This window comes from Eubalaena glacialis, chromosome 12 (assembly GCF_028564815.1).
Source record: "Eubalaena glacialis isolate mEubGla1 chromosome 12, mEubGla1.1.hap2.+ XY, whole genome shotgun sequence".
NCBI lineage: Eukaryota > Metazoa > Chordata > Mammalia > Artiodactyla > Balaenidae > Eubalaena > Eubalaena glacialis.
Genome location: NC_083727.1, coordinates 15891689 through 15917125, shown reverse-complemented (window position 1 = coordinate 15917125; position 25437 = coordinate 15891689). Strand labels below are relative to the sequence as shown.

General features: G+C 43.0%; 1 protein-coding gene across 1 annotated transcript; it reads left to right on the top strand.

Annotated features, from left to right (window-relative positions):
* The first annotated feature begins 1250 nt into the window (after nt 1-1250).
* On the top strand, nt 1251-24217 carry IYD (iodotyrosine deiodinase). Its single transcript, XM_061207377.1, has 5 exons — nt 1251-1618; nt 13085-13276; nt 15655-15814; nt 20228-20384; nt 22188-24217. The coding sequence occupies exons 1-5, from the start codon at nt 1441-1443 to the stop codon at nt 22368-22370; spliced, it is 870 nt and encodes a 289-aa protein (XP_061063360.1). The 5' UTR covers nt 1251-1440; the 3' UTR covers nt 22371-24217.
* The last annotated feature ends 1220 nt before the right edge of the window (nt 24218-25437 follow it).

Genomic DNA, 25437 nt, shown 5'->3' with positions numbered 1-25437 from the left:
TTATGTCCTCTGTGGGGTCTTGTCCTGTCTCAGACAGAATGAGGGACCCAGAGTGCTCATCTATCATAGCACTCATTGCACTGCATTGTAACGATCTTTTTTTTTTTTTTTTTTTTTTTATTTATTTATTTATTTATTATTTTTGGCTGTGTTGGGTCTTCGTTTCTGTGCGAGGACTTTCTCTAGTTGCGGCGAGTGGGAGCCACTCTTCATCGCGGTGCGCGGGCCTCTCACTGTTGCGGCCTCTCTTGTTGCGGAGCACAGGGTCCAGACGCGCAGGCTCAGTAGTTGTGGCTCACGGGCCCAGTTGCTCCGCGGCATGTGGGATCTTCCCAGACCAGGGCTCGAACCCGTGTCCCCTGCATTGGCAGGCAGATTCTCAACCACTGCGCCACCAGGGAAGCCCCTAACGATCTTTTTAAAATATCACAAGGTATTTATTTAGTATCTATTTTTTAGTTATAAAAATAAATAGCCCCTGCTAAGCCATGAAAATGAAGTTCTGATACCTGTTAAAACATAGATGAACCTTGAAGACCTTCTGCTAAGTGAAACAAGCCACTCACAAAAAGACAGATACTCTTATGATTGCACTTACGGGGGTTCCTCGAATAGTCAGAATCATAGCGACAGGAAGTGGGTTAGAGGTTACCAGGGCCTGTGGGAAGAGGAAGGGGGTAGTTATTGCGTAATGGTTAGAGGGTTTCTGTTTGGGATGATGAAGCAGTTTTGGGAAGAGTGGTGATGGGTGTACAACATTGTGAATGTACTTAACGCCATTGAACTGGACCCTTAAAAAGGGCTGAGATGGTAAATTTTATATTGATATTATTATATTTTATCACAATAAAGAAGCAGAAAACAATAGTTCATGCTGGTTGAAAAAAATTCAAATAATGTAGATACACATAAGGCAAAATGTGAGTGAGAGGCCTGAGATAGACAATCCTTCCCCGTCTCCAAAACCTCAGGACAAGATCCCAGGAGATTTGGTAATCTCTCAAAAGGGGCATGGAGATTGATTGAGAAGGGGCCAACTCCAGGTGATTCCTAGCTTCGGGCCAGTTGAAGACACGCTGCTCTCAGAGAAAATCTACAGGAGGAAGAGTAAACACTTTCCACCACTGCTGGTAAGATCTAGTGCATTGAAGTGTTTCCTCAAATCCTGGCAATTATTGTCTAAGAATATATTGATTGAGCACACAGTTTAAAAAAGCGCACGCACCAGTGCGTTCCCAGAGCCACAACACACCCGAGACACACGCTGTGATCTTTTCTCCTTTGCAAAGTCCTCGCAGAGTCAGCCAGTTGACTCTGTTCCTTCCCCTGGCCCCCCTCTCCTTCCTTCACTCCGTCTCCCGGCATTCCCCACTCCTGTCCCTGTTTGTTTAAATACCAGCCTCGGAAGTATCGGCCCCATTCAGAATCAGCCTCACCACCATGTTTCTTCTGACTTCAGTCTTGGTAGCAGTTGTCTGCCTTTTGATGGTGTGGATCTTTAAAAATGCTGATGGAGGCACCCAGAGAAAGAAGGGGGAGCCTAGAGCCAGGGCCGAGGCTCGCCCCTGGGTGGATGAAGACCTGAAAGACAGCACTGACGTCCACCAGGTGGAAGAAGGTAAAGACACTGGCCATGTTGCTTGGTTTCCAACTTCTGTATTTTTATGATGAGGGCAAGTGGATGGTGGGGCTTATGGAGAGGAAGAAACATAGGCAGGTCAGTTTCATCATCAACCTCTGTCATGCAAACAAATCAGTGTGTGACAGAGACATCATTTCTCCCTGGTGGTCAGCTTGTCACCTGCTGGCACCAAGCTCCCTTTATTCCTGGATCCTCAGTAAAAAGCTGTTGAGGGGGTGACATTATCCCTGGCTCCAGTCCTCTGAGGCTGCTAAAATCTTTCTGAAGGGGCACATCACAGGCTGGGGTGGCTGCGGGTTAAGTGGTCAGGTTTTGATCAATAACTTTGGAATAAAAAAGGGGCATCTACCTAGGGGCTCGCTACCCTTCATTGCACCAGCCCTGTGGGTCACAGATAAGAGTGGCTGCTGTCCTCCAATCTGAGTGTCCAATTCAGTAGACAAGGCAATAAACAGGCAAACGATAGAGAGTAAAACAGAGACAAACTGGGTGGAACTGATTGTAAGGTGTTTTGAGAAGGCTTGGGGGTTTGGTGGGGCAGCTAGAAAAAGGCTGAACCAGGCCTGGGGGATTACTAGGATATGAATAGAAAGGTTAGGAGGCTAAGAGGAACAGAAAAAGCCTGAGTCCGGAATCCCAGGGAAAGAAGTCAAGAAGATGGAAGGACTGTACTGACCAGGGGAGGGGTGAAAATGAAGTGGGGTGTTGAGGGCGGGCCGGGGCATGGTTGACCTGAGAAAGAAGAGGTGATGAAGGAGGCAGGCAGGAAGGGAGACGTTCTGGAGGAGCTTTGAGTAATCTGTGTTTGAGGTTTGTCTGAGGTGGTTTTGCGGGATGGATTCGACTTGGAAGAGGCTCAGTGACTCTCAGCTGGGGTAGTAATGCCTCCACCCTCCCTCCCTCCACCAGAGGCCACCTGGAAGTGTGTGTGTGTGTGTGTGTGTGTGTGTGTGTGTGTGTGTTCTGAGTTGTCCTAACCTCAGGATTGGGGGTGGGGTATAGAGCTGGCACTCAGTGCTGGGAGCCAGCAGTGCTGGATGTACTGCCCGGGAGGATCCAAATCCAGGCAGCCTCCTAGCAGGGCAGCCTCTTACTCTCCCCCACTAACCCTGAATGCCAGTTATGCCAGTTGAGAAGCACTTCTGTTGAATGAGCACGAGACCCGCTGTGAAGCTGAGTAAGGATCTGTGCCAGTAATGATGGGCTGGGCGGTGGTGACAGTGCAATGCAGAGGCAGGGGCGAATTAGAGGGACGGTCAAGGAAGAACAGTAGGGTCTAGTAGTAAATTAGATACCAGCAGAGGACGAAGAGGGCACGATTTGGAGACTGGAGGAATCAGAGTAACAACTGTCACAAATGGGTGAGGGAAGAGGATCCGGTTTAAAGGGGAAGCTGTTGGATGTAGTGCAGGACGTGTTAGATTTGAGAGGATAGTGACCCATTGAAGCAGAAAGGCAGGGAGGTTTCTAGGTGAGGGATCCAGGCCATAGACACTGATTGGAGAGTCACCAGCACAGGGGTGATGCTTGGAACTTGGAGAACTAATGAATTCACTGGGGGGTATTGCTAGAGAGAAGGCTGAGGCTAGAACTTGGTGGGGGGGTGGGGGCACCTTCAGATAAGAGGAACTGCCAGGAGGAATGGACTCAGAAAAGAAGGCGTGGGTAGTAATAACAAGCCCTCACATAGCACTTCCGGTATCCACTGTCACTTTTACATATGGTGAATCATTTAGTCTTCATAACAATGCAGTGAGGCAGGCACTATTATCATATCCGTATTACAGATGAGGAAACTGAGGCTCAAATCGGCTAAGTCACCTGCCCAAGCAATTAGTGGTAGAGTCAGGACCCAGGCAGGCTGGCTCCAGAGTCCAGGCCTACAGGCAATTTGCTAGGCTGCTTTTCCAAAAGAATGACCCAGAACAGAGGGGGCAGGAGATAGCCAGCAGGGTTAAACATTCCCTGAGAGATCAGAGGTAGTGTGTATCGAGGAAAGGCCACTGGATTTGAAGACCCAAGAGTTTGAGGGATACAGAGGGGTTGATAAGGCTGGTGGGGAACTAGGGACCTGGGGCTGGGCCTGAAGGTTGGGAAGAGAGAGCAAAGCTGTATGGCCCCGTTCTGCTTCTCCACTTAATGATTCACTTTTAATCCTCTGCCACTCCACTCTCTCTTCCTCACACAGAGAAAGGAACTGAACACATAGTGGCTGCTCAGCAGCCATGAGCAAATCTTCCCTGAGTGCAGAGTTCACAGTCTCTTGTTGGGATTTTTGTTGTTTACATAAGTGATACTTACTGAGGTCACACAGGCACACAGGTGGTAGGTAAGGATTAATGTTTAAACTCAGTCTCCTCTGCCACCCAAGTCCCTGCTCTTAACCATTGGGTGGGTGGACACAGTCTAAGAGAGGATGTATAATTGGAGAAGAGAAGGGATTCCATTACCAAGGAAACATGAGATGGTTTTGATAACAGCAAATAGATACCAGATTCAAACCATTTTGAAAATTAACCATCAGGGACAAAACAGTAAAATAAGTATTATGGGCCATTCTAGTGTGAGTTAAGGAATATATGGGTACCAATCTAGCCTCCGCCAGCTCTGATTCACAAAGAATTCCTATTCGACATTCATAGATCAAGGAATCAGCATGTGTGGGGGGACGGGATTGGGGAAGGGTCGGGGGTACAGAGAAGACATGCGGATTAGAAGTCAGACACAGACTTCCTCTGGGGACCAGTCACACATGGCATCCTGTTAACGCATTTCAGTTCCCTGTTTATCTGTAGCAGAGGTCTGAGGAGGAGAAATTACTGGTATTTAATCTCAAAGTGGAAACCTCAGATTGTTTCCCTAAAATGAATGGGAAATACTGAACAAAAATTCTCTAGTCAGGCCCAGATTCATGAAAGCTCATGGAGCTGGAAATAGGAGAAAAAGATATAGGAAACACATCTTATTAAGATGTGTCCATTTTAATGTTAGTGGGGATTTTCTTCACTCAGCTTCACTAGCCATCCAGAAGCTATCATTCTAACTGAAATTTTGATTGTCCCAGTGACCACTAAAAAAGCCTTTGTTAAAATTTTTATCTGGTGTGGGCAACACCTGAGAATAAAAATGTTCCCTCGGACTTGGGAAAGGACAGATTTTTATGTACCCATAGGCAGCTGTTTCAAACCTGTTCATTGGATCAATGACAACACATCTCAGTAAAAGCTTAACAAGTCAACCAATTAGAGATGGATTCACTCCAGGACCAGCCCCTCTGAGGGCCAACCAATCAACAACAGTCTCAACCAAGTAACACTGTTCCTGCAGATGATATCAACCCTCTTACAGGCCTGGAAGTCCACCAATGCCTGAACTCCATGCTTCCCAGCCAAGTGGTGTGCAAGAGCTAGCCTATGGGGCTAGCGAGAGCCGACTGATCAATGTTCAGGAAATTTGTGGGCCATTTGTTCAATTGCCAATAGCTTGAGATCGGGCCATGATGGGAGGGTTTACTCTATGGAAATTGGCAAGTGCTATAAACCAGGGCTCTTTTTTCCCTCTTCTCAGAGAGCTGGTTTACCAGCACACTGCTGACAAAAACACTATGTAAGGGCAGCACTCATGACCAGCATAGTTTTCCTTTGCCCTAGGAAGCAAAAAATTCAGCTTCATCTTTGCGTTTCATCATTCTTTGGCACACCTACGTGTGCATACTTCTGCATGGCTAATTTTAAAAGGCTGATCTACCAGGACTCCTGTAAGACATTATGGTTCTAGGACAAAGGACAGGTAAATTCAAATTCAGATGAGAGAAGATTAGGGAAAGGAAAAGACTTGAATGGAGATGTTGTCCTTGGGATCAAGTCTGGGTGGGTTCTGCTGGGGAGAGTGAAGCTCAGCACAGAACACTGGGGACACCGGGGACACCACGAGAGGTAAAGGGGCTCAGAAAACAAGTTCTGTCAACTTCACCTGGGATAGTGTTGCTCTCTTCAAGGCCTTTCCATCTGGACATCCGCAGACTCCCCAGCCCCCAACCACCCCTGCTGCTGCTAGTGAGGTAGTGAGTCTATATTGCAGTCAGGGAGTTGAATGGCTGAGAGGCCCACGTAGGAAGCAGAGCGATGGTGGAGATGGTGGGAAGGAGGAGTTCTCTGAGCCGGTGTTGAGCCTTGAAGCTGCTCTCATTGCCACCTTCAGAATCTGTCTACTGTGAGAGCCGTGTCACCCTGAGCCTTATTAATACTGGTGCTCAAGCCTCCCCAAAAATTGCAGGGAGGGAACAAGGATGACATGACACAAATTGGCCTTGTAGTTTCATAGCTGGAAAACATTTGGGCCATTTGCAAAGATTCTGTAGAAGTAGAACTGCAAAAACACAAAAGCAATTCACGTAGAGATGCAGCCAGAAAAATGCCTCCAAGTTAAACATTAAAGGATAGAAGTGGCCTAGAATTACTTGGTCATTAAACCTAATTATGGAGCAACTTAGGATTCCTTGGCATTAAAGCAATGATAAAAGGCGTGTTGGTCTTGGTGTCAATCGCAAACCCCATGTGTGGCAGCACAGGACTTATATTAAAAGCAGACCACAGTAGCGTGCGTTTATTTTAGAATATGTGGGCTCCACAGCTTGAATGAATCCCCCAGAGTGGCTTGGCTGGTCTGGGGTGGAGGCGGGACAGCTGCGGAACAAAGGCTGTTCTCTTTCCTCTGGTGAGGGCTTATGCCTTGGGGGCAGTCAGGAGTTCAAGAGGAAGGAGAGAGCTGTGCTTTTTTTATCGGTTCACTGCCCTGAGATCCCTTGGAGCTTCTCTCCCAGCGGGCTCAGCCTGTCCCCTTTCCCAAGGCCAAGTGTAGACTTTCTGCCCTGGGAGAGGCTCCAGGAAGAGCAGCGCCCCTGTGCTCTGCTTGGATGGCCCTTCTGGACAATCTGACCCAGTGGTGGTTGGGACCATTTGTCTGCTGTGCTCAGAGATAAGGCTGTGCTGATAAAGCTCAGGCAGCAGCCCCTTCATTCCGCTAGCGTAGGAGCGCCTACCCTGGACCTTAGCTGCTGCAGAAACTGCCAAGTCATGCCCCTCGGCTGCCTTTAGTTTACACAAACGCTGAAGGGACCCGAAGTTAAAGAGACCTTGCATGCGTTGGCTCATTTTCCGCTTACTGACTGCGGAGGCTGCCGGACTTCATGACAAATGGTGTGGGAGTATCACTGGTGTTGAAGTCTTTGCTGACACATTTGATAAGGTTCAGGGTTGACACTGATGACATCTGGGTTCGGTTCAGGGTGGATTGCTAGAAAGCTGATAGGTGTTAGTTGCCACTCTCCCATCACACTTACTTCCTCAAGCCAGCAGGGACGCGCTGTGTGGCATGGGGAGCTCTGCTCAACGTTACCTGGCAACCTGGATGGGAAGAGAATTTGAAGGGGGGGTGGATACACGGGTGTATGGCTGAGTCACTTTGCTGTGCACCTGGAACTAGCACGACATTGTTAATTGGCTGTAGTCCAATATAAAATAAAAAGTTAAAAAAAAAATGTATACAGTGTGGGTCTCCACTGCCCTGGCTAGTAAAGCATAAAAAGAGAAGTTTCTCAGTACTAGCTGTGAGCTAACCGTGGTTATCTGTTGGTGCTGTAGATGGGTTCTCAGTCTCTCTGAAGTCCCCTTTTCACAAGCGTTCCCTCTGGCCTTCTGTTCCCTGGCTTCATACACCCAGGAGTGAAGTGTGGGGGTGCTGCTGGGGGAGAAGGTCACTCTTCTACCTGAATTCCATCAGGAAAGTCGCAGACCCTCAGGGCCAGGCCCTGGCTCTTCTTACTCTCTTCCCTCTGTTCCTATTGTCATTCTCATCTTTATCTGAGGGCTCCCAAAGTGACATCTCGCCTTCTGGACATTTACTGCAGTCTTCCCTTATCCTCAGGGAATACGTTCCAAGACCACAAGTGGATGCCTGAAACCCTACGTTTTTTCCTGTACATATGTACCTATGATAAACTTTAATTTAAATCAGACACAGTAAGAGAATATCCAAATTGCCAGCATCACTACTCATGTGCTTTGGGGTCATTATTAAGTAAAATCAGGGTTACTTGAACACAAACTGTATCCTGACGGTCGACAACCGAGAGGCTACTAAGTGACTAATTGGGTTGGATATGTGGACAAAGGGTTGATTCACGTGGCTGGGGGGATGGAGCAGGACAGGCATGAGATTTCATCATCTTACTCAGAATGGTGCACAATTTTAAACTTATGAATTGTTTATTTCTTGAATTTCCCATTTCATATATTCAGAACATAGCTGGCCATGGGACACTGAAACCTCAGAAAGCAAAACCTCTGATAAGGGAGGATTACGGATTACTGTATTGGGGGGAAAGCCACTGATTAAGGAGTTAAGAAACCTAGGCTATAGTTCTGGCTCCATGAAGGATTGCTGCATGGTCAGGAGAAGTTAATTGTACCCATTCATTCCTATTTCTACTTTTGTCCCACCTTCCCCAGATGGGTCATCTCTCATCCTCTTATCTCACTTAAGAAAGTGTCAAGTGTCTTTTCTTATTTTTTTTTTCAGATGTTCTTGTGTCAATATAACAGTTGTAGTCAGTTGATCTACCCTTGTAGGTGTTTTTGGTAATTCGTTTCTATGGCCTTCTCATAAAAAAAAAAAAAAAAAACCCCACAAAAAAACCCTTAATTGTGAAATGTAATATGCTTACTAGAAAAGTGTATAAAAGATAGATGAATGGCTTAACAAATAATTTTAAAGCAAAAATCCATATAGTAATCACTTAGATCAAGAAATATAAACTTCCAGTATTCCATAAACCCCTATATGTTCCTTCCCAGTAACAACCTCTTCCATACCCTATAGAAGTAACTATTATTTTGAATTTTATGGGAATTACTTCTTTGCTGGTCATTCTATTGGAAAATTACATATAAAATTTTTTTGAGGTCTAGGATACTGTTACTTATTCCAGGGAATATTCACATTTGCACCTACCAGAAGAGCAACATTCTAACACTCTGGGGCAACTTAATCTGAGGTCAAGGCTTACGGTTCCCTGGATCACTCACAGGATATTACCTTAGGCTCTAAGGCACCAGGGCTGGATTATTTACATTTTACTCTTACTATTGAAACATAAATCTTCAGGCCCTGGATAGCCCTGGGGGTTTGACTTTGGTCACCATCCTTTTATCTCAGCTCAGCCTCATGGCGGTTTCTAGGTAACTGGAAAATATTCTCTGGACATTTGAGTGCTGGTCTACCTCTCTGGGTACTAACCTTCACCCAGATTTTGACTGTGATGTTCTGCAGTCACAGATTAGCTCTTCAGTACTTAGAAGAAAATGTTCTAAATGTATTTTACTAAGGATTTTAGCTTTCTTCACTTTGGAGGTTTGGTGTAAATTATGTAAATAACCATTACTGGAAGTGAAAATCCTTTAGTAAATGTCACAAGAATCAGAATCATAACCAAAACATCAGTTAATCTATGGCATCAAAGTGGATTTGTATCTACTCAAAGAAAGAAGTAACAACTAATTATTTTCTATCACACAGTTGAAGGCATGGGATACACATTATATCAGGCAAATATTCATTGGCTTTTGGGTGGTTGTGAATGATGAAGATATATGATAGCATTATATTCAGTTTTCTAAAGACACAGTTTAGGTAGTACAATAATAATTCAGGTGAGGCATACACATGCACACAAATAAACCTTAATGGTTTAAAACAATCTAAATTTGTTACTTTAATGAAGGTAAGTGCTGGGCATTTTCAGCAATTTTATCATCGTGAACTCTGATTATCTGTTCTTATCTGAGTAGGAGTTGCCTCCTACTGGTGATATGGCTTCTCTGCACCTGTCCCCATCAGGCTGAAAAATATCAGAGCAGATTTAGGAAAGTCTTCAGCCTTTGTGTAAAAGAACCATCTACTCATTAGATTCCACTGATATTTTCAGTGTCTATTTCTTGGGCAGCCTTCTTGGTGAAACCTTATTTATGTGATTAAAATTCCCTGAAAAGTCCAACTCACATCAACTCATTCTGGTTTGATGTACTGAGGTCCACTTTCTGTAGTAGCCTCTTTTTGGTATCTTTTGCCTCCTAGAGTCTAGGAGTTGATGAAGTCCAACAACAACCAGAAATCCAAGACTAACTCAAGATAAGCAAGGAGTATATATATATATATATACTCCATTCAAAGCATTCCTATTTTTACCACTTTTTAACTTTTTGAATACAGCATCTTAGAATTTCTTTCAGTTGAAATCTTTGTAGTTCACATTTAAATCTTTGTAGTTCAGATCAAAAGTATTGTCTACTCATGAGTTTGAAAGGAATGAAGAAACACACGTATTCAGAGGTAGAGCTTCAGTTTCACCTATTGAATCCTCCATTGCATCTTCATCTTCTGTAAGATCTTGAGCTACAGATAATGGGTTTCCACAGCTCTCTGAACAGGAAGGAAATGGGGGAAAGCAGAAGTGGCAGAAGCAGGCAGGTGTAAAGATAAATTTGCTGTAGGTAAATTGAACAGATTTTTTTCTTATGGTTAATATTTTTGTATCTTGTTTAAGAAATCCTTCTTCTCTACAGGGTCATGAATATAGTCTCCTATATTCTTTTCTAAAAGCTTCAAAAATTAGTCTTTCATAATTAGAACTGTGGTGAGAACAGGCAATATTCATTAATTTTCAATATCTGATGGAAGAGTTTCAATGTTTCACCACTAACTATGTAGTTGGTTCTGGGTTGTTTTGGTGTTTTTCCCCATAGTTAGACTTTATCAGGTTAAGAAAGTTCCTTTCTACCCCAATTTACTAAGAGATGAATGCCAAATTTTATCAGACACCTTTTCTGCATTACAGTGATTATTAGCTTGTGAATGTAACAAACAACATTGCTTTTCTAATGTTAAGTTAACCTTGCATTCCTGGGGTAATCCCAACTTGGCCGAAGTGTATTGTTTTTTTATATATTGTCGAATTCTGTTTACTAATATTTTGGTTAGGAGTTTTTGCATCTATATTTATGAGAAAGTTGAGCCTGTAGCTTTTCTTTCTTTTAATGTCCTAGTCAGGCTTGGTAGCAAGTGTGCGCTAGTCTTATAGAATGAGCTGGTGGGGGATGTTTCCTCTATTTCTATTCTTGGGAAGAGTTGGAGAAAATTTAGCAATAATTGTTCTGTGAGTGTTTGGTAGAACTCCCTCATGAAGCCATCTGGGCCTCTTCCTAAGGGAATCTTTTTTTTTCCTCTGGCTGATCTTAAGATTTTATATTTGATTATAAAAGGTGTGGGCTTCTTTTCTGTTATACTGCTTGGGGTTTACTGGGCCTCTTGAACCTGTAGATCTGGCATTTTTCATCAGGTTTTCATATCAGATATTCTCTTTCAAATATGGTCTCTGCCACATCCTCTTTCCCATCTCCTGCTGTCACTATCATCACGTGTATTAGAACATTCTCGCTCTGTTTTATTTTTTCTTGATCTTTCTTTTATGTTTTCTATCTTTTAGTCTTTCCTTGCTCTGTTCTAGATATTTTCTTCTGAGTTGTCTTCAGTTCATTAATTCTTTCTTTAGGTATGTCTAACCTGCTATTAAACCCACCCACCAAGTTCTTAATTCTATTATTTTATTTTTCAGTTCTAAAAGTTCTATTTTAAAATATTTTCTATGTCACTTTTCATCTTTTCCTGTACCCTACAGATTTATATACATTTGTCTTTTTTTTTTTTTCCCCCTCTAAACCTAGTAATCATAGTTGTTTTATCTTTTGAGTCTGATAATTCCAATATTTGGAGAATTTGGTGTCTGACTCTATTTTTAAAAACCTATTCTGCTGTTTCTTGCTCAAGATATTTTTTTTGTATGTCTGGTTGTCTTTTGTGGGTTGCTGATAATTGTACTTAAAATTATTTATATGTTGGCATTTGCTTCTGCTGGGTAATGGGGGTATTTTCAGGCAGGACCACACTATTCCAAGTTCAAGTTTGAGGCAGGACCCATCAAAATGTTATAACCTCTTGGGGGCTGATTTATTTATTTATGGCCGTGCCATGCGGCATGCATGATCTTAGTTCCCTGACCAGGGATGGAACCCATGCCCCCTGCAATGGAAATGCAGTCTTAACCACTGGACCACCAGGAAAGTCCCTGATTTATTTATGATTCTTAGTTTTTCTAAGGATGTAGTCTTGGGGTCCCAGCTTGTTAGACTTCCCATCGTATATGGGCCTGGGCTTTGATTTCTGTCCCTCTTGATCCCTGAAAATATAAAAATAAAAATTCAAATATATTGGGATTGGCAGATGTTATCAGGGCAAATGCAGCTTCTGTGCTTATTTACCTCTGCAGGATCATATTTTCCCTTCACTTTTGGCCTGGGAATTTCTTACTATGCTGTCAGTAACTCAATGATTTTAAAAGCGCTTTATAAAAAATTATTTATTTCAAGATCTTAGTGGTTTTCAGGGGACTTCCCTGGTGGTCCAGTGGTTAAGACTCCATGTTTCCACTGCAGGGGGCACGAGTTGGGGAACTAAGATCTGGCCAAAAAAAAAAAAAGATCTTAGTGGTTTTCAGCCAATGGAGATTGTTTCAAATAAGTTAGTTCACCATTAACAGAAATTTGCATTTTTCATCTTTATGTATGTAAAAGTTTTCTTTTTCTTGATTTATAACCAGTCTGGGCTTTGAAGAACAGTCAAGATCAGAGTTTAAGGATTGTGTAGACCTATTTTTCTCATTTTTTCTTGATGTTTTTGAGCTCATAACCTTACAGATATCTTGAGAACTTTATTTCCTTCTCCCCAGTGACCACCTTATGACTATAAGGGAGTAAAAATAATTTTCTCTGGCTGAGACACCACTCCCCCATAATAAAAACAGATTAACAAGAGAAAAACAAACAGAAATTTAATAACATGTATATCTCTTGTGTACATGGGAGAGACCCAGGAAAACTGAGTAACTCCCCCAAATAGCCTTAGCCACCACCTTAAATACCATCTTCAGATAAAGACAAAAGAAAGGTGTTGGGGACTGGGGAGAGCCAGTTATGGGAGGTTATCAGGAAAAGCAGACTAAACAAGGGTAAGATTGTTACAGAGATTTAAGTCCACACCTTCTCTGTTGACAGGAGTTTCTTGTGATTTAGAATCATCCTTCTCTTCCTGTTACGGAGGGGGAAACACTTCCAAATAGAGATTTCCTTTATAAATGTAAATGTCTCTTACAAAAGGGTGACTTCTACTCGGGTCTTCAGAACTTCTCCTGTGTCTGCGTTTCCTAAAAATAGTCAACTCAAAATAATTCTTATGCTAAAGAGACATATTTTGGGAGAGGGGCATATTGCACTACCTTTCATGACCAAGAGAGATCCTCTAATTTGCTGTCTTCCTTGTTCTTACTGGCAGACGCTGACGAATGGCAAGTGTCAGAGGAAGAGGTGGAACACATCCCATTCTCCCACACCCGGTATCCTGAGAAGGAAATGCTTAAGAGATCCCAGGAATTTTATGAACTTCTCAATAAGAGACGGTCTGTTAGATTCATAAGTAATGAGCAAGTCCCAGTGGAAGTGATTGATAATGTCATCAAAGCAGCAGGTCTGTAAGTGCACAGTGGGTCTTTGAGAACATCCTCTACAAGTGACAATAGTGGAGTAATGTTGAAGTTCAAACACAGTGAATAAAGCCTGGAGTGATAGGTTTACCTGTAAAGTCTTACCCAGGTGTTGACTGACTGCCAGGCACAAGATGATTTCCACTTTCTACAAACTTTTAACTATTACAAACTTCTCGGGAGCAGATGTGACAACAGTTCAAAACTTCTGAAATTATTCAACATTATAAAATTTGTGAAGAATGAAAATTTCTGAACACATTATTATACATCGGAAAAGAAACATCCTTACTTTCACCTCCCCTTAAAACACACACACACACACACACACACACACACACACACACACACTCACTTACTCACATTTATACATTTCTCTTTTGGGAACCGAATTTCTTATATTACACACCATGATGCTCTAGTACTGTATTCTAATGAACTAGCAAAATTTATTCATGTGAATTCGCAAAGTAAATCAAAGCAAGGCAAACATTTTTCCCCCTCTTTTGCTTTTAATTAATTTATTTATTTGTCTGCTTCGGGTCTTAGTTGCGGCTCGCGGGATCTTCGTTGCGGCGTGCAGGATATTTTGTTGCCGCGAGCGGGCTCAGTTGCGGCACAGGGGCTCAGTAGTTGCCCCACAGCATATGGGATCTTAGTTCCCTGACCGGGGATCAAACCCACGTCCCCTGCATTGGAATGCGGATTCTTAACCACTGGACCACCAGGGAAGTCCCCCAAATGCATTTTCAATGTAAATTAATATCTATTCCCAGAGGAATAGATGAGAATTATAGAAAAAGGGGGAGGAGATATGAGAAAGCCCCCTATTTGGGAGTCTCCTCTGATTGGATTCTTATTCCTATATAAATCACATTTAAGTTCATTTGCAGAAATTATTGCATGACTATTATAAACCCATTGCCCAAATTAAAAGGAAGTAAGAATAAAACAGTTCATTTCAGTTAAGAACACAAATACACTAGATTGGTGAGTCCTTTATCTAACTAATAGCAGTTACTAAATTTCTTCCGTGTATAGATCTGTATCTAAATATGTGGGTGTGTGCATATGACATTCAGAGAAGTTTGGCATAATTGAAAACATTAAGGGGCAATTTATTTCCTGTGTTTGGTGACACCAATATTTAGTGAACAGACGACGTGTACAAAGTGAACTGGAATCCCTCTGTTCAGAAATTTGGGCTTTATGTTTAGATTTGACTTGCATTTCACAGTTCAATCATGCCCTCTCTACCATGGGGACTGGTGGATGGCAAACTCATCAAGGCTGGCAGGCCTGAGACCACTCCTGTAGAGTTTATGCCACTGAACTACTCACTAGGAAGAAAGGAATACTTGCTTCTGAAATATACCACCAGTGGGTCACCATGGTCTACTTCTAGAAACAGCCATTTCTAGGACAGAGGGGTGACACCCAGATCAGAAGCTGGGCCAGTCCATGGCTGGAATCTTTTTTATTTTTTTAATATTTATTTATTTTGGCTGTGCCAGGTCTTAGTTGTGGCATGTGGGATCTTTAGTTGTGGCATGTGAACTCTTAGTTGCAGCATGCATGTCGGATCTAGTTCCCCAACTAGGGATCGAACCCAGGCCCCGTGCATTGGGAGCACGGAGTCTTACCCACGGGACCACCAGGGAAGTGCTTCTGGCTGGAATCTTAAAGGGAACTTAACCTCCTTGGGTCCCATGATGCACTATGAAGCTTTGTCCGGGATACTGGGACTGATCCAAGTGTGGGCTGAGGTTTCCCAAAACCTGTGAGAGCTGGAAGACACTCTGCTGTGTGTCTGAGTGCCCAGGGCCAAGAGTTCTCGTGTGTTCACAACAGGGCCACAAACCCCACAGTGCCACACTCAGAACTTTGATGTAGGCACTAAACAATTTATAGTTCAATTGCCTTTGGAGAGTGCTTTTGGAACCATTTGCCATTTAAATTTTGCCATTTCCAATAAACTTCATGACTTGATCATTTTTCAAGAATATCAAAACAAGCAGCATTTTGGAGGATTTTGGCTATCAGAGCTTCCCATCTGTGTTCCCTTATTGGTCACAGAGTAGTTCCTAGGGATGTTTTCTCTCACATGATTAGAGAAGCAGTGATAAATTCCCAAAGGCTAGGAACTACTGGCCTTGATCTCAGTTAGTTGGTTTGGAGACCCTGACAGAGATGCTGAACAAAACGAGCCTGGCAGCAACATCCCAGAGGCTACCGCCAGGCATTTTGTGTGTCAGGTGACCTAACTTCATTTTGAGCAAATATGAGTTATATTTATTCTTAATTAACAGTCTCAGATTTTTCTTGCAGTTTCAATTTCTGATTTTAATTTAATGGGTGATAGGAACAGCCCCAAGTGGGGCCCACACAGAGCCCTGGACCTTTGTGGTTGTGAAGGACCCGGACGTGAAGCATAAGATTCGGGAGATCATTGAGGAGGAAGAGGAAATAAACTACTTGAAGAGGATGGGACCTCAGTGGGTTTCAGACCTGAAGAAACTGAGGTACAAAAGTGGGTAGAATTAGGCATGTTTGGTTTGGCTTCCTAAAATGAAATAACTATGACTTTAGTTTTCTGGTTTTGTTTTAGGTGTTAAAAAGTTTCATTTTACCTGTGGAAGAAATAATGGAGATTAAGTGAGGCCTCACCGCTGAATTGCCTTGAGCACATGTATTGCGCAGGGGTGAGGGATGCCAACTGGAATCACATCTGGGTTCACATCTTAGCTCTGGTTTTCCAGTTGCAAGACCTTAGGCATTTGCTTACTCTCTCTAAGTGCACTAGTCTGGTTTCTCCAGAGAAACAGAATCAATGGAGAGAGAGAGAGACAGACAGAGAGAGACAGAGAGAGATAGAGAGAAACATAGAGAGAAAGAGATTTATTATAAGTAAGGGCTCAAGTGATTATGGAGGCTGAGAAGTCCCAAGACCCAGCAGAGTCAATGGAATAGCTCCAGTCTGAGACCAAAGGCCTAGGAACCAGGAAAACTAATGTGAAAGCTGCAGTCCAAGTCTGAGTCCAAAGGCAGGAGAAGACTGATGTCCCAGCTCAAAGACAGTCAGGCGGAAGGAGAAAAATCTCCCTTATTCCACCTGTTTTGTTCTATTCAGGGCTTCAACGGTTTAGATGAGGCCCACCTACGTTGAGGAGGGCAATTTGCTTTACTCAGTCTGCCAATTCACATGTTAATCTCATCCAGAAACATCCTCACAGACACACCCAGAATAATGTTTAACCAGCTATCTGGGTGCCTTGTGGCCCAGTCAAGTTGACACATAAAATCAACCATCACAATTCTGTTTTCTCACCCAAAACAATAATGTTAAAAACTTGGTATCAGGATTAAATAAGATAGAGGCTAAGAGTAGGGCCTTAGAAGCTAGAGTGCTTGGGTTCAAATATGAGGTCTACCACTTATTAACCTATCTGTGCCTCAGTTTCCTCATCCGTAAAATGGGAATAAGTCTAGTATCGACTTCATTATGAAAATTAGATGAATTTGTAAGCACTTAGAACAGTGATGGCACATAGTAAGGGCCATATGAATCTGGTAAATAAATAGGCTATGACCCAAATAATTATTAGTAAATTGTGAAATACTTCTCAGGATCTTGAGTGAAGTAAATTACATTTTCCTATAAATAGTCTTGTACATGATCTCACTCAGCAGGCTTTCATTTTAGTACATGTTTAGTAAAAGTACAAATTTAGTACAGGTATAATATTCATTAGGCATTAGTAACTTTGCAGGCTTCCTTATCTCCAGGGAAGAAGCGGATTGGAATTCAGTGTAACTGGCTTTACCATGAGGCTTCAGCGTATTCGGGTAGACACGTGCGAGGTTTCATTTTTTTTCTGGAAACTACGGCTAACTATGCTTGTTAATCCCACTTCTCCCATTGAGGACCAGTCACCCTACACAATATCTAGGATGGATTCCATAATTTCTCAGTCATTTTTGTAGTTAAAACAGTCACTTTCAAGTTTTTCAGACTCAGCCTTGTCATTTTAAAACGCTGGTCACAGGGTCCTCTTTACAAATACTGCCCTCCCCACAGAAGCATCTCCTTTCCCTTCTAACCCCTTCTCAGGCTGAGCATGAGGAGGGACGGGGCACAGATATTTGTCCTGACCTCTCAGAAGGCCCTGAGGGGAAGCCAGCTCGAGTTCTTGGCACGTAGAAAGTAGAGGTACTCATGCCTCTGGCTCTCAGCTCTGGGCCTTTAGCGGCCAGTTCCAGCACCAGCCATCCAGTACCCACTGTGACACAAGCCTAAGAAAAGGCAGTGGGATCTCCGTCTTGTGGGGGTAAAGTGGGACCTCTTCTCCGGTAGCTAGGGCTGCATGGTGAGAAGGATGGCCTCTTAGTCCTACTCCTGTCTCATTTATTTGCCCCAGAGGACAATTTTTCTCCTGAGATATTTAAACCCTATTGAAATTGATGTCTATTGGCGTTGTAACTTACGGCTGTGTTCTGGAATAAGTGCGGGATATTAACAATGAACATATAAATCTCATTGCATATTCATGAGAAAAAACGGATGGGTAAAGTCGAGTCTCTCTTCTTAGAGAGATGCTGTGCTCTGTGTGTGCAGCACCTGCAAAACGCTGCCCGCCCCGTCACTCCCCAAAGAAGGCAGCATCAGTTGCTCTCTTGTCTCTATGCTCAAAGTACCTAATACACACCTTCCGTGCATGTAAAACAGCCATTACCACATAGTTATTTAATTATTGGCCTACTTTTCTTCTCATTTTATAGGTCATATTTTAGAAACCTTTGTGGTACACCAAGATACTCTGGAGAATCCAATAACATTATAGACTTTCTCTGCAGACAATATGCGTGCACACACACACAGACAGATATATATATATACACATACATAGTCTCTAGGGTCCAGGGACCTCCAGTTTAAAAAAGTCTTATATTGTAGCACCTAGCACAGTGCTGATGCATAGTAGGTAATTAAATAACTGTTTGTTAAATTGCATCACAAATGAACATATGTCCTGATAGCCAGTTTGAGTCAACTCTGAAACTCATAGCTGTCATTAAAGGCTTGATATACAATCTGGTCCAACCTACCCGTCAAGCCTTGTTCTCCTGCTGCTGGCGTGAGACCCTTCACCCCAGGTGGAAGGTGCTAATCGTCCTTTCTTAACAGGCCTCGGCACGTTGCTATCTTTTTATTAGCTCTAATATGATGTCATGATACATTCTTGTAAAATTGAACAAACCCAAAATACTAGCTACCAATGTATGCCTAGGCAAAATAAGTACAAAGATTAGTAAAAATTACTAACCTGCCTCTGACCTAGTAAATTGCTTATTCTTCACCTCATATTTAAAAATTGTTTTGAATTATTCACTGTAAAATAATACGTAGTAATAATAATAATATTAGCTAACACATACATGGTACTATGTACTAGGTACTATTCTAAGCACTTGATCTATTTGGACTGATTTTACTGTCACAATAACCTTTTGAGGTGAGTGTACAATAGTACATTTTACATTTGAGGACACTGAGCTGTGAGAAGGTGAGTGGGTTGCCCAACATGGCAAAGCTAGTTGACTCCAGATTTTTTTTGTAAACTATTAACATTCTCCCGCTTTGTAAAGAAAAAAAGAACTGATACTGGTCAAATGTGAATAAGCTGGTTGAAGTATGGTAAAGTAGCTTTGAGAATGTAATGTATAGAAATTAGCAGTGTACAAGGAACTGTAGAAAATACACACGTGGGTTTAATGTGTTTTAAAACAAGGAAGCATAACTAGGCTAAGAATGAAATGAGTGGTGATTATCTCTTGCTTATTGATGACATACTTTACCCTAAGGAAAAATTCCAATATATATAGCATTGTATGAGTATCTTTCCTTTGAATATCTGAGCTAGAGTGAAGCGTTTGCCAAAATGTATGGGCAGGGTAATGAAATAAAGAAAGATATGCTCTTATCTGGAAAATAAAAATGGAAACTCAACATTTATACCTCCTGTGAGTTATCTCCCACTCCCACAAAAGTTTCCTTTCTTCTCTCCATAACTAGGCTAAGAACGTTACCATCTGCCCACGTGGAATTTCGGTTCAAACTCACCGTCACCTTTTTCTTCTCCCTTGTGCACTGCTGTGCCAGATCTGTCAGCTCCTGCCTCTACAACTCCCCAAGTTCTCCTGGGCCATTGCCATTGTCTCCTATCTGGTCCCGTTTGAGCTGGTTCTTTGCCCACACCAATCTGCCTCTTTCTGAAACAGATCCGATCGTGTGATGCCTCTGCTCAGAAGCTTGTGATAACTTTCCATCACCCACTGAACAAAGTCCAGGACCCTGCAAAATCTGTATGAAAACTGCCAGCCTCCCAACCTGTGCCCCACCACGCACACCATCCTCCAGCCTACCAGGCTTCTGAAATTCCCTGTCCGGCCAAGCATTCTCCTTCCGACTCTGCCTTTTGCTCATCTCTTCCCTGGGCTGCCCTTCCCAATGCCCCTTCTCTAGCTGGTCTTCAGTGCCCCGCCTCAAGAGAAACTTTGGAAATATTCTGACAATCTCATTCAAAACTAACATTTTATTTTTGGGCTCCTAAGGCCCTTGTCTTATATTTCTTTAATAACACTTACCAGGTTTTAGTTTGCTAAATTTGGCTTACTGCCCTCTGGGTTATAGGATCTATCTTTGTATCTTTCAGCATTTCACGTGTCTTGCTATATCAGGCCCTTATTAATACCTGTTTACTGACTTTGGATAGAAAAAGGTAAACATGATGTGAACAAAAATCCTACTCTTTTTCAATTTAAACATAAAAGACAAGTAAATGTTTCTATTTTTAATGTATATAAGGTGGTAAACAGGGAACAAAAAAACCATCAAGAGAAAATATTCTTCTGAATATCTTTTTTTTCCCCTTTAGGACCAACTGGATTAAGGAGTACTTGGACACAGCCCCTGTTTTGATTCTCATTTTCAAACAAGTACACGGTTTTGCTGCAAATGGCAAGAAAAAGACCCACTACTACAATGAGATCAGTGTTTCCATCGCTTGTGGCATCCTCCTAGCTGCCCTGCAGGTATGTCACCCTCCCACTGGGCCCAAGAGACAGACTTAATACTTGGGGGCCAACTGTGGTTTCATTTGCAAATTTCAGCTGAGTTTCTAGTTCAGGGACAGGAATTCCTCAGTAAGGGAACTCTGATGTAAAAACTGCCTCTGGAAACCTGGGTTGGTGAGGATGATGCTTCAAACAAGCTGACATCCTTCCTGGAAATTTACTTATAACATTATTTAAGGGTCAAAAAACGGTCACTGTGTTTGCCTTCATCTGTAAGGACATGAAGCTTAAAGGGCTTTAATAAACACCCATGAAGAGCTTCAGAGCCTGAAAGCTCCAGGGCCCCGCTTCTCAGCTGTGTTGTCTGAGCCAGTGGGATGATTCAATAGCTATAAGGGGAACTCTATCATAGAGCTCCTGTCCTCAGAAGTTGAGTTTACATCGTATTGCATTAGAAAGATGTCCATGTGCTTAAAAAAATTCCATCTACATAGTAGCTACAGCCATGCTAAGCGTGAAACAGAGCAGGATTGAGGTCTGCCTTTCACATGATTCAAGTCATTCACTCAACAGATATTTTCTGAGCTCCTTCTATGTGGCAGGTCCCAGGAGTCACCAGGAATAGTCACCTCGTGAACTGTACGTTCTGGTGGGGACTGCGGTCCTGGGAGAAGATGAAGAGTGGCAGTAAACACGTGAAATAAATAAAAGAAACAGGATTATAAGAGCGAATGAGCCTACTTTCAAGGCACAGTAGATTCCAAAAAACTTTGTGCTTCTTCGTTATCTCAAAGAAAAATGTGTTTGCTGAAAACTTGCAAAATAGTCATTGTGACATAAAAGGGGAATGTGTTTTTAGATGACTTGAAAAACTGTTCCAAAGGAGCTGTCATCCTATTTACCTCCCGACTCTGTAACAGATAAAGGAATTGCTGTGCAACGTCAGACCGCAGGGCACCGCCCCCGTCCTAGATAGGGTCCCTGAAGAGGCAGTTTAGGCTTGGCGTGGGTTCCCTTCACCTGTGGCTTCTGTGCATTCCAATCATCAACTTTTCCCACTTTACTGTGGAGTTTGCTGCCCTCTAGCTTTCTGTAAGGCATAAGTCTGAGTGTAGGTCTTGATTTGTGAAGAAGGAAGGAATCTTCTGGAAGCCCTTGTCTGGGCAGATTGCACAGAGACTGGAGGCGTGCTCGACTCCCAAAGGCAGTTCCAGAACCTCCTTGTGGTCCAGGCTTAGCGATGAGCATCTGACGGGAAAAGCAGGGGGGATAGAGAGGGCCAACTGGGAAAGTGTCTTGAAGCTACACGTGATTTTTATTGGATGTTTATTATTCGAGGGGGCTGGGAAGAGGTTGGTGGAGTATTTCCTCTACCTCTTACATACCCCTTGGCCACTAGGTCCTCCATCACTGGACATAGGTATTTTCAGCTGGGGATGACGCTCTGCTGCCACGGTTGGTTATATAACCACAGGAACTGCCTTTTGTTTTTCCATTCCTTTGGTGTAGTTGGATTCCCCACATTTCTTTCCATGAAATAACCTTTCCCATTTCTTAAGCATCAGTGAAAAATGACTGGTGTTTTCTTCTCTGAGAAGCTTCCCACTGTTTGGTTAAGGGAAGGTGGGGTCTGGGGAGGTCGAGGAGGGCAGGTACGATTCAAGACACCATGGCCCAAGCTGGTCGTCTCTTTGCCGCCCAACTTCAGGGAAATGATGGGACAAGCAAATCTTATAGAGACTAGAACATGCCCAGGCTAGAAGCAGAGCTGGGGTTTTGCCTGCTGACTTGAAAATGTTTTCTTTTCCTCTCCTGTTACAGAACGCGGGACTGGTGACTGTCACGACCACTCCTCTCAACTGTGGCCCCCGACTGAGGGTGCTCCTGAACCGCCCCGCAAATGAAAAGCTGCTGGTACTGCTCCCTGTGGGGTACCCCAGCAAAGAGGCCACGGTGCCTGACCTCGCACGGAAGCCTCTGGATCAGATCATGGTGACTGTGTAGGCAGGACTCAGGCAGGGACATGCTGGAAGGTGATGCCCCCCAGTCCTATCTCCTGTTCCTTTTGGGAGTACAGGCTGCTCTCTCCCTGGGTGCTCCGTCTCCTGGCACTCCACTCCGCAGGGTTGGCCTCTCTGTGCGCAAAGAAACCTTTGCACTTTCTACAGCACTTTGACTCTGAGAAGCCCTGATTCCGATAGTGTGATTAGCTGAACCATACAGAGTAAGAGATGGATAGGTATGTTCTCTTCCATTTCTTATCCACTTTGGAAATGCATTAAATTTTTGCTAAGAACATGCCCTTGGTTTTTAAAGTTTTTTAATTGTTCCAGAAAAATCACGGGTGATTTTTTTCTTTCACTCTTTAAAAACTCAAAGAGGAAAGAGTTATCAGAAAATTTAATATAGTCCCAAGAATTCAGCTATGTGATGATTTTTAAATTTAAATTTAGACTGATCAAACGGTTTTCTGCCCTCTGCTTTCTGGTGGCTTTTAGGCAAGGATGTCCTTTTGAGATGCACTCTTCCTGAGCTTTATGGATATTCTGCCAGTTTTTAATCAGTAACCTTCAAAATAACGAAAACATCACAAGCACAGAACAGAACAGCGCCTGCTTGTGTAGACGGGCAACCATCTGGACCTATAAATGGTTAGTCGCATTGTCCAGAGTGCGTGTTGCAGCTGCCTCGCACCAGCTCGTTGAAGCTGATGGTTAAATATTCAGGAATTTTGTGAGCCAGTTATTAAACCATTTGCAGCTTGAAATTGCCCACGGTGGGAGTATTTACACCATGGCAACTGGCAGGCACACAAATCAGGGCTTGCTTTCTTTTTCTTAAAGGGAACTGTTTTCCAGACACTAGGGAGTTCTAACTGTGTTCCCCTTCTTTTCTACTCTCCCCCACGAAACACACTTATCCTTTTCCTCCAGATGGCAGTCACACTGTATGCAGCCGATGGGGTCACTGGGTGCCAGGCGGGGACTGCCAGCTCTAGCCCTTCACCTGTTACCCTCTGTCTTCCCTTCCAGGGGCGCTGCTCACACAGGTACACTCGGAGCTCAGATAATTGCTCATCAAAAGCAACTCTACTCACCTCTCTATCCCCTTACACTGTCTGTTTTCTCTTCTATTTTTTTTTTTTAAAACTCAGATCCCTCCAGAAAAACTCTCCTGCCTCTTTTCACTTCATTCGTGTGTCACACGGTACATTGATAAGATCATCAATAGTATCATTGATAAGAGTCAGAGCTGGTGACAAATCTGTATCAGAGAAAAGGAAGAATTTTTTTACCTTTAAAATATAATTAGAGGGAATTCCCTGGTGGTTCAGTGGTTGGGACTAGCCCTTTTCACTGCTGAGGGCCCGGGTTCGATCCCTAGTCGGGGAACTAAGATCCTACAAGCCACGTGGTGTGACCAAAAAAAAGAAAAAAAAGAAATAAAACTCTTAAAACTATGTGCATATAATTAGATATTACAAGAACCTGTGCTGTCGGCCTCTGAAGCACCCAGAGTCTCTTTTAGAATCTCCAAAATCTTCCATCGAAAATCTTTTTTTCTTTAAACATGCTTTTCCCCAAGTCTACACATTTTACTAAATACAAACGTTCTTACATTTTGTTTCTATTCTTTAAAAAAAAATTATTAATATTGTGATAGTTATTTGTTCTGAACTCTTTATGGTAAACGAGCATTGTTTTAACAACATTGTGGCTTTATTAGATTTATGTGAACTGCGCTGGGAACCTAATCACTGTACTTCAAGTTGTTTTTAACAGGAAAAAGATACTCTGAGTTCCAATAGCACAACAATAAACACTTTGGCATCACGGTGCAAAGAAACTGAAGTTATATTTATGAACTTCTCTTCTATTTCTAATGTTTTGAAGCTGTTTGAGCCCATGGAGCTCTTTGCTAGTTTTAGGGCACCCTGCTGAGGAGCCGCGGGTACGGGAGAACCTTGCCCCCCAGGTGTGGGGTGGAGGAGGAATCGGGCCACTGGTGGGGGTCTGAGTGCAGTTGTTCAAGTGCAGAACCACTTGAGAGGAAAGTGGAAGTCCTATCACATGGTTTAGGGCCCTTGAGCAATGGGCTGATCTGGTCACCTTCTAATCATGCCACCCAGAAACACAGCCCTGATTTCTCATGGATGCTGAACACATTTGCAAAGGTACAGATTTGGGGAGTGCTCCAGCCAGCTTTCTCTTTGGGGGATGGAATTATTAGTAATTCTTAATCTGGACAGCACAGCATAGATGGGCCTGGATTCAAGTTTCCCTTCTGCTGTTCCCCAGCTGGAGAGAACTGAATCTGTCTCAGCCTCATTTTCTTCATCTGTAAAGTGAGGATAAATGCAGTGCTTACCTCAGGGCTTCTGTGGAGACTGAGTGTGATGATTCACATGTAGTTCCTGGCATAGGGTAGGTGACACATGGTGTTAATTTTGGGCTCTTGATATTATTATTAGTGTTATTATCACTATCATTAATACTATGTGCTATGCACATTTGACCACAAAAATTAAAAAATAAAATGACACCCTTTAAGAGTCGTGTCCTTAATGCACAAAATCATCTTAAAATGTAAAAGAAAGCTGTTCTGTCATCTCAGCTTGAGCCTGAGCTGTTTTGAGGATTTAGGTTGACTTGGCTGTTTCTGGTGGGTTCTGGGAGCCTCTGGATGGGACCTCAGAGTCTATTTAATAGTAAGGTCTATAAACAGAGATCTATTTAATAGTAAGGAAAAGGCTCCTTGGAAAACTTATTTTCAGGGAAGAGAGACTGGAGACATATAGTAAGATCCTATGATGACAATCAGCGTCAGAAAAAAGGGGCAAACCTAAATGTGGTTTAGAGTCTGCCCCTCAGATACCAAGTCCTAGACTCTCACTAAAGTTCCAGGGGAGAGGGAGCTGGAGCAAACAAAATAACTGCTCCCTGAAGATCTCTCAGTGATGGGGGGGTACAGCCCAGCCGTTTGATCCACTTACGTGCAGGGTTGCATTCAAAGAAACATCAGATGGTTCTTGTTTATCCAATAATCATAGATCAGCAATTAATATCTTTAC

What these genes read in the sequence shown, in the direction of transcription:
- IYD (XM_061207377.1), top strand. Translation starts at nt 1,441, where the DNA reads ATGTTTCTTCTGACTTCAGTCTTGGTAGCAGTTGTCTGCCTTTTGATG. An exon ending in CGTCCACCAGGTGGAAGAAG is followed by an intron (nt 1,619 to 13,084) that starts GTAAAGACACTG and finishes TCTTACTGGCAG; the next exon opens with ACGCTGACGAATGGCAAGTG. An exon ending in TCCTCCTAGCTGCCCTGCAG is followed by an intron (nt 20,385 to 22,187) that starts GTATGTCACCCT and finishes CTCCTGTTACAG; the next exon opens with AACGCGGGACTGGTGACTGT.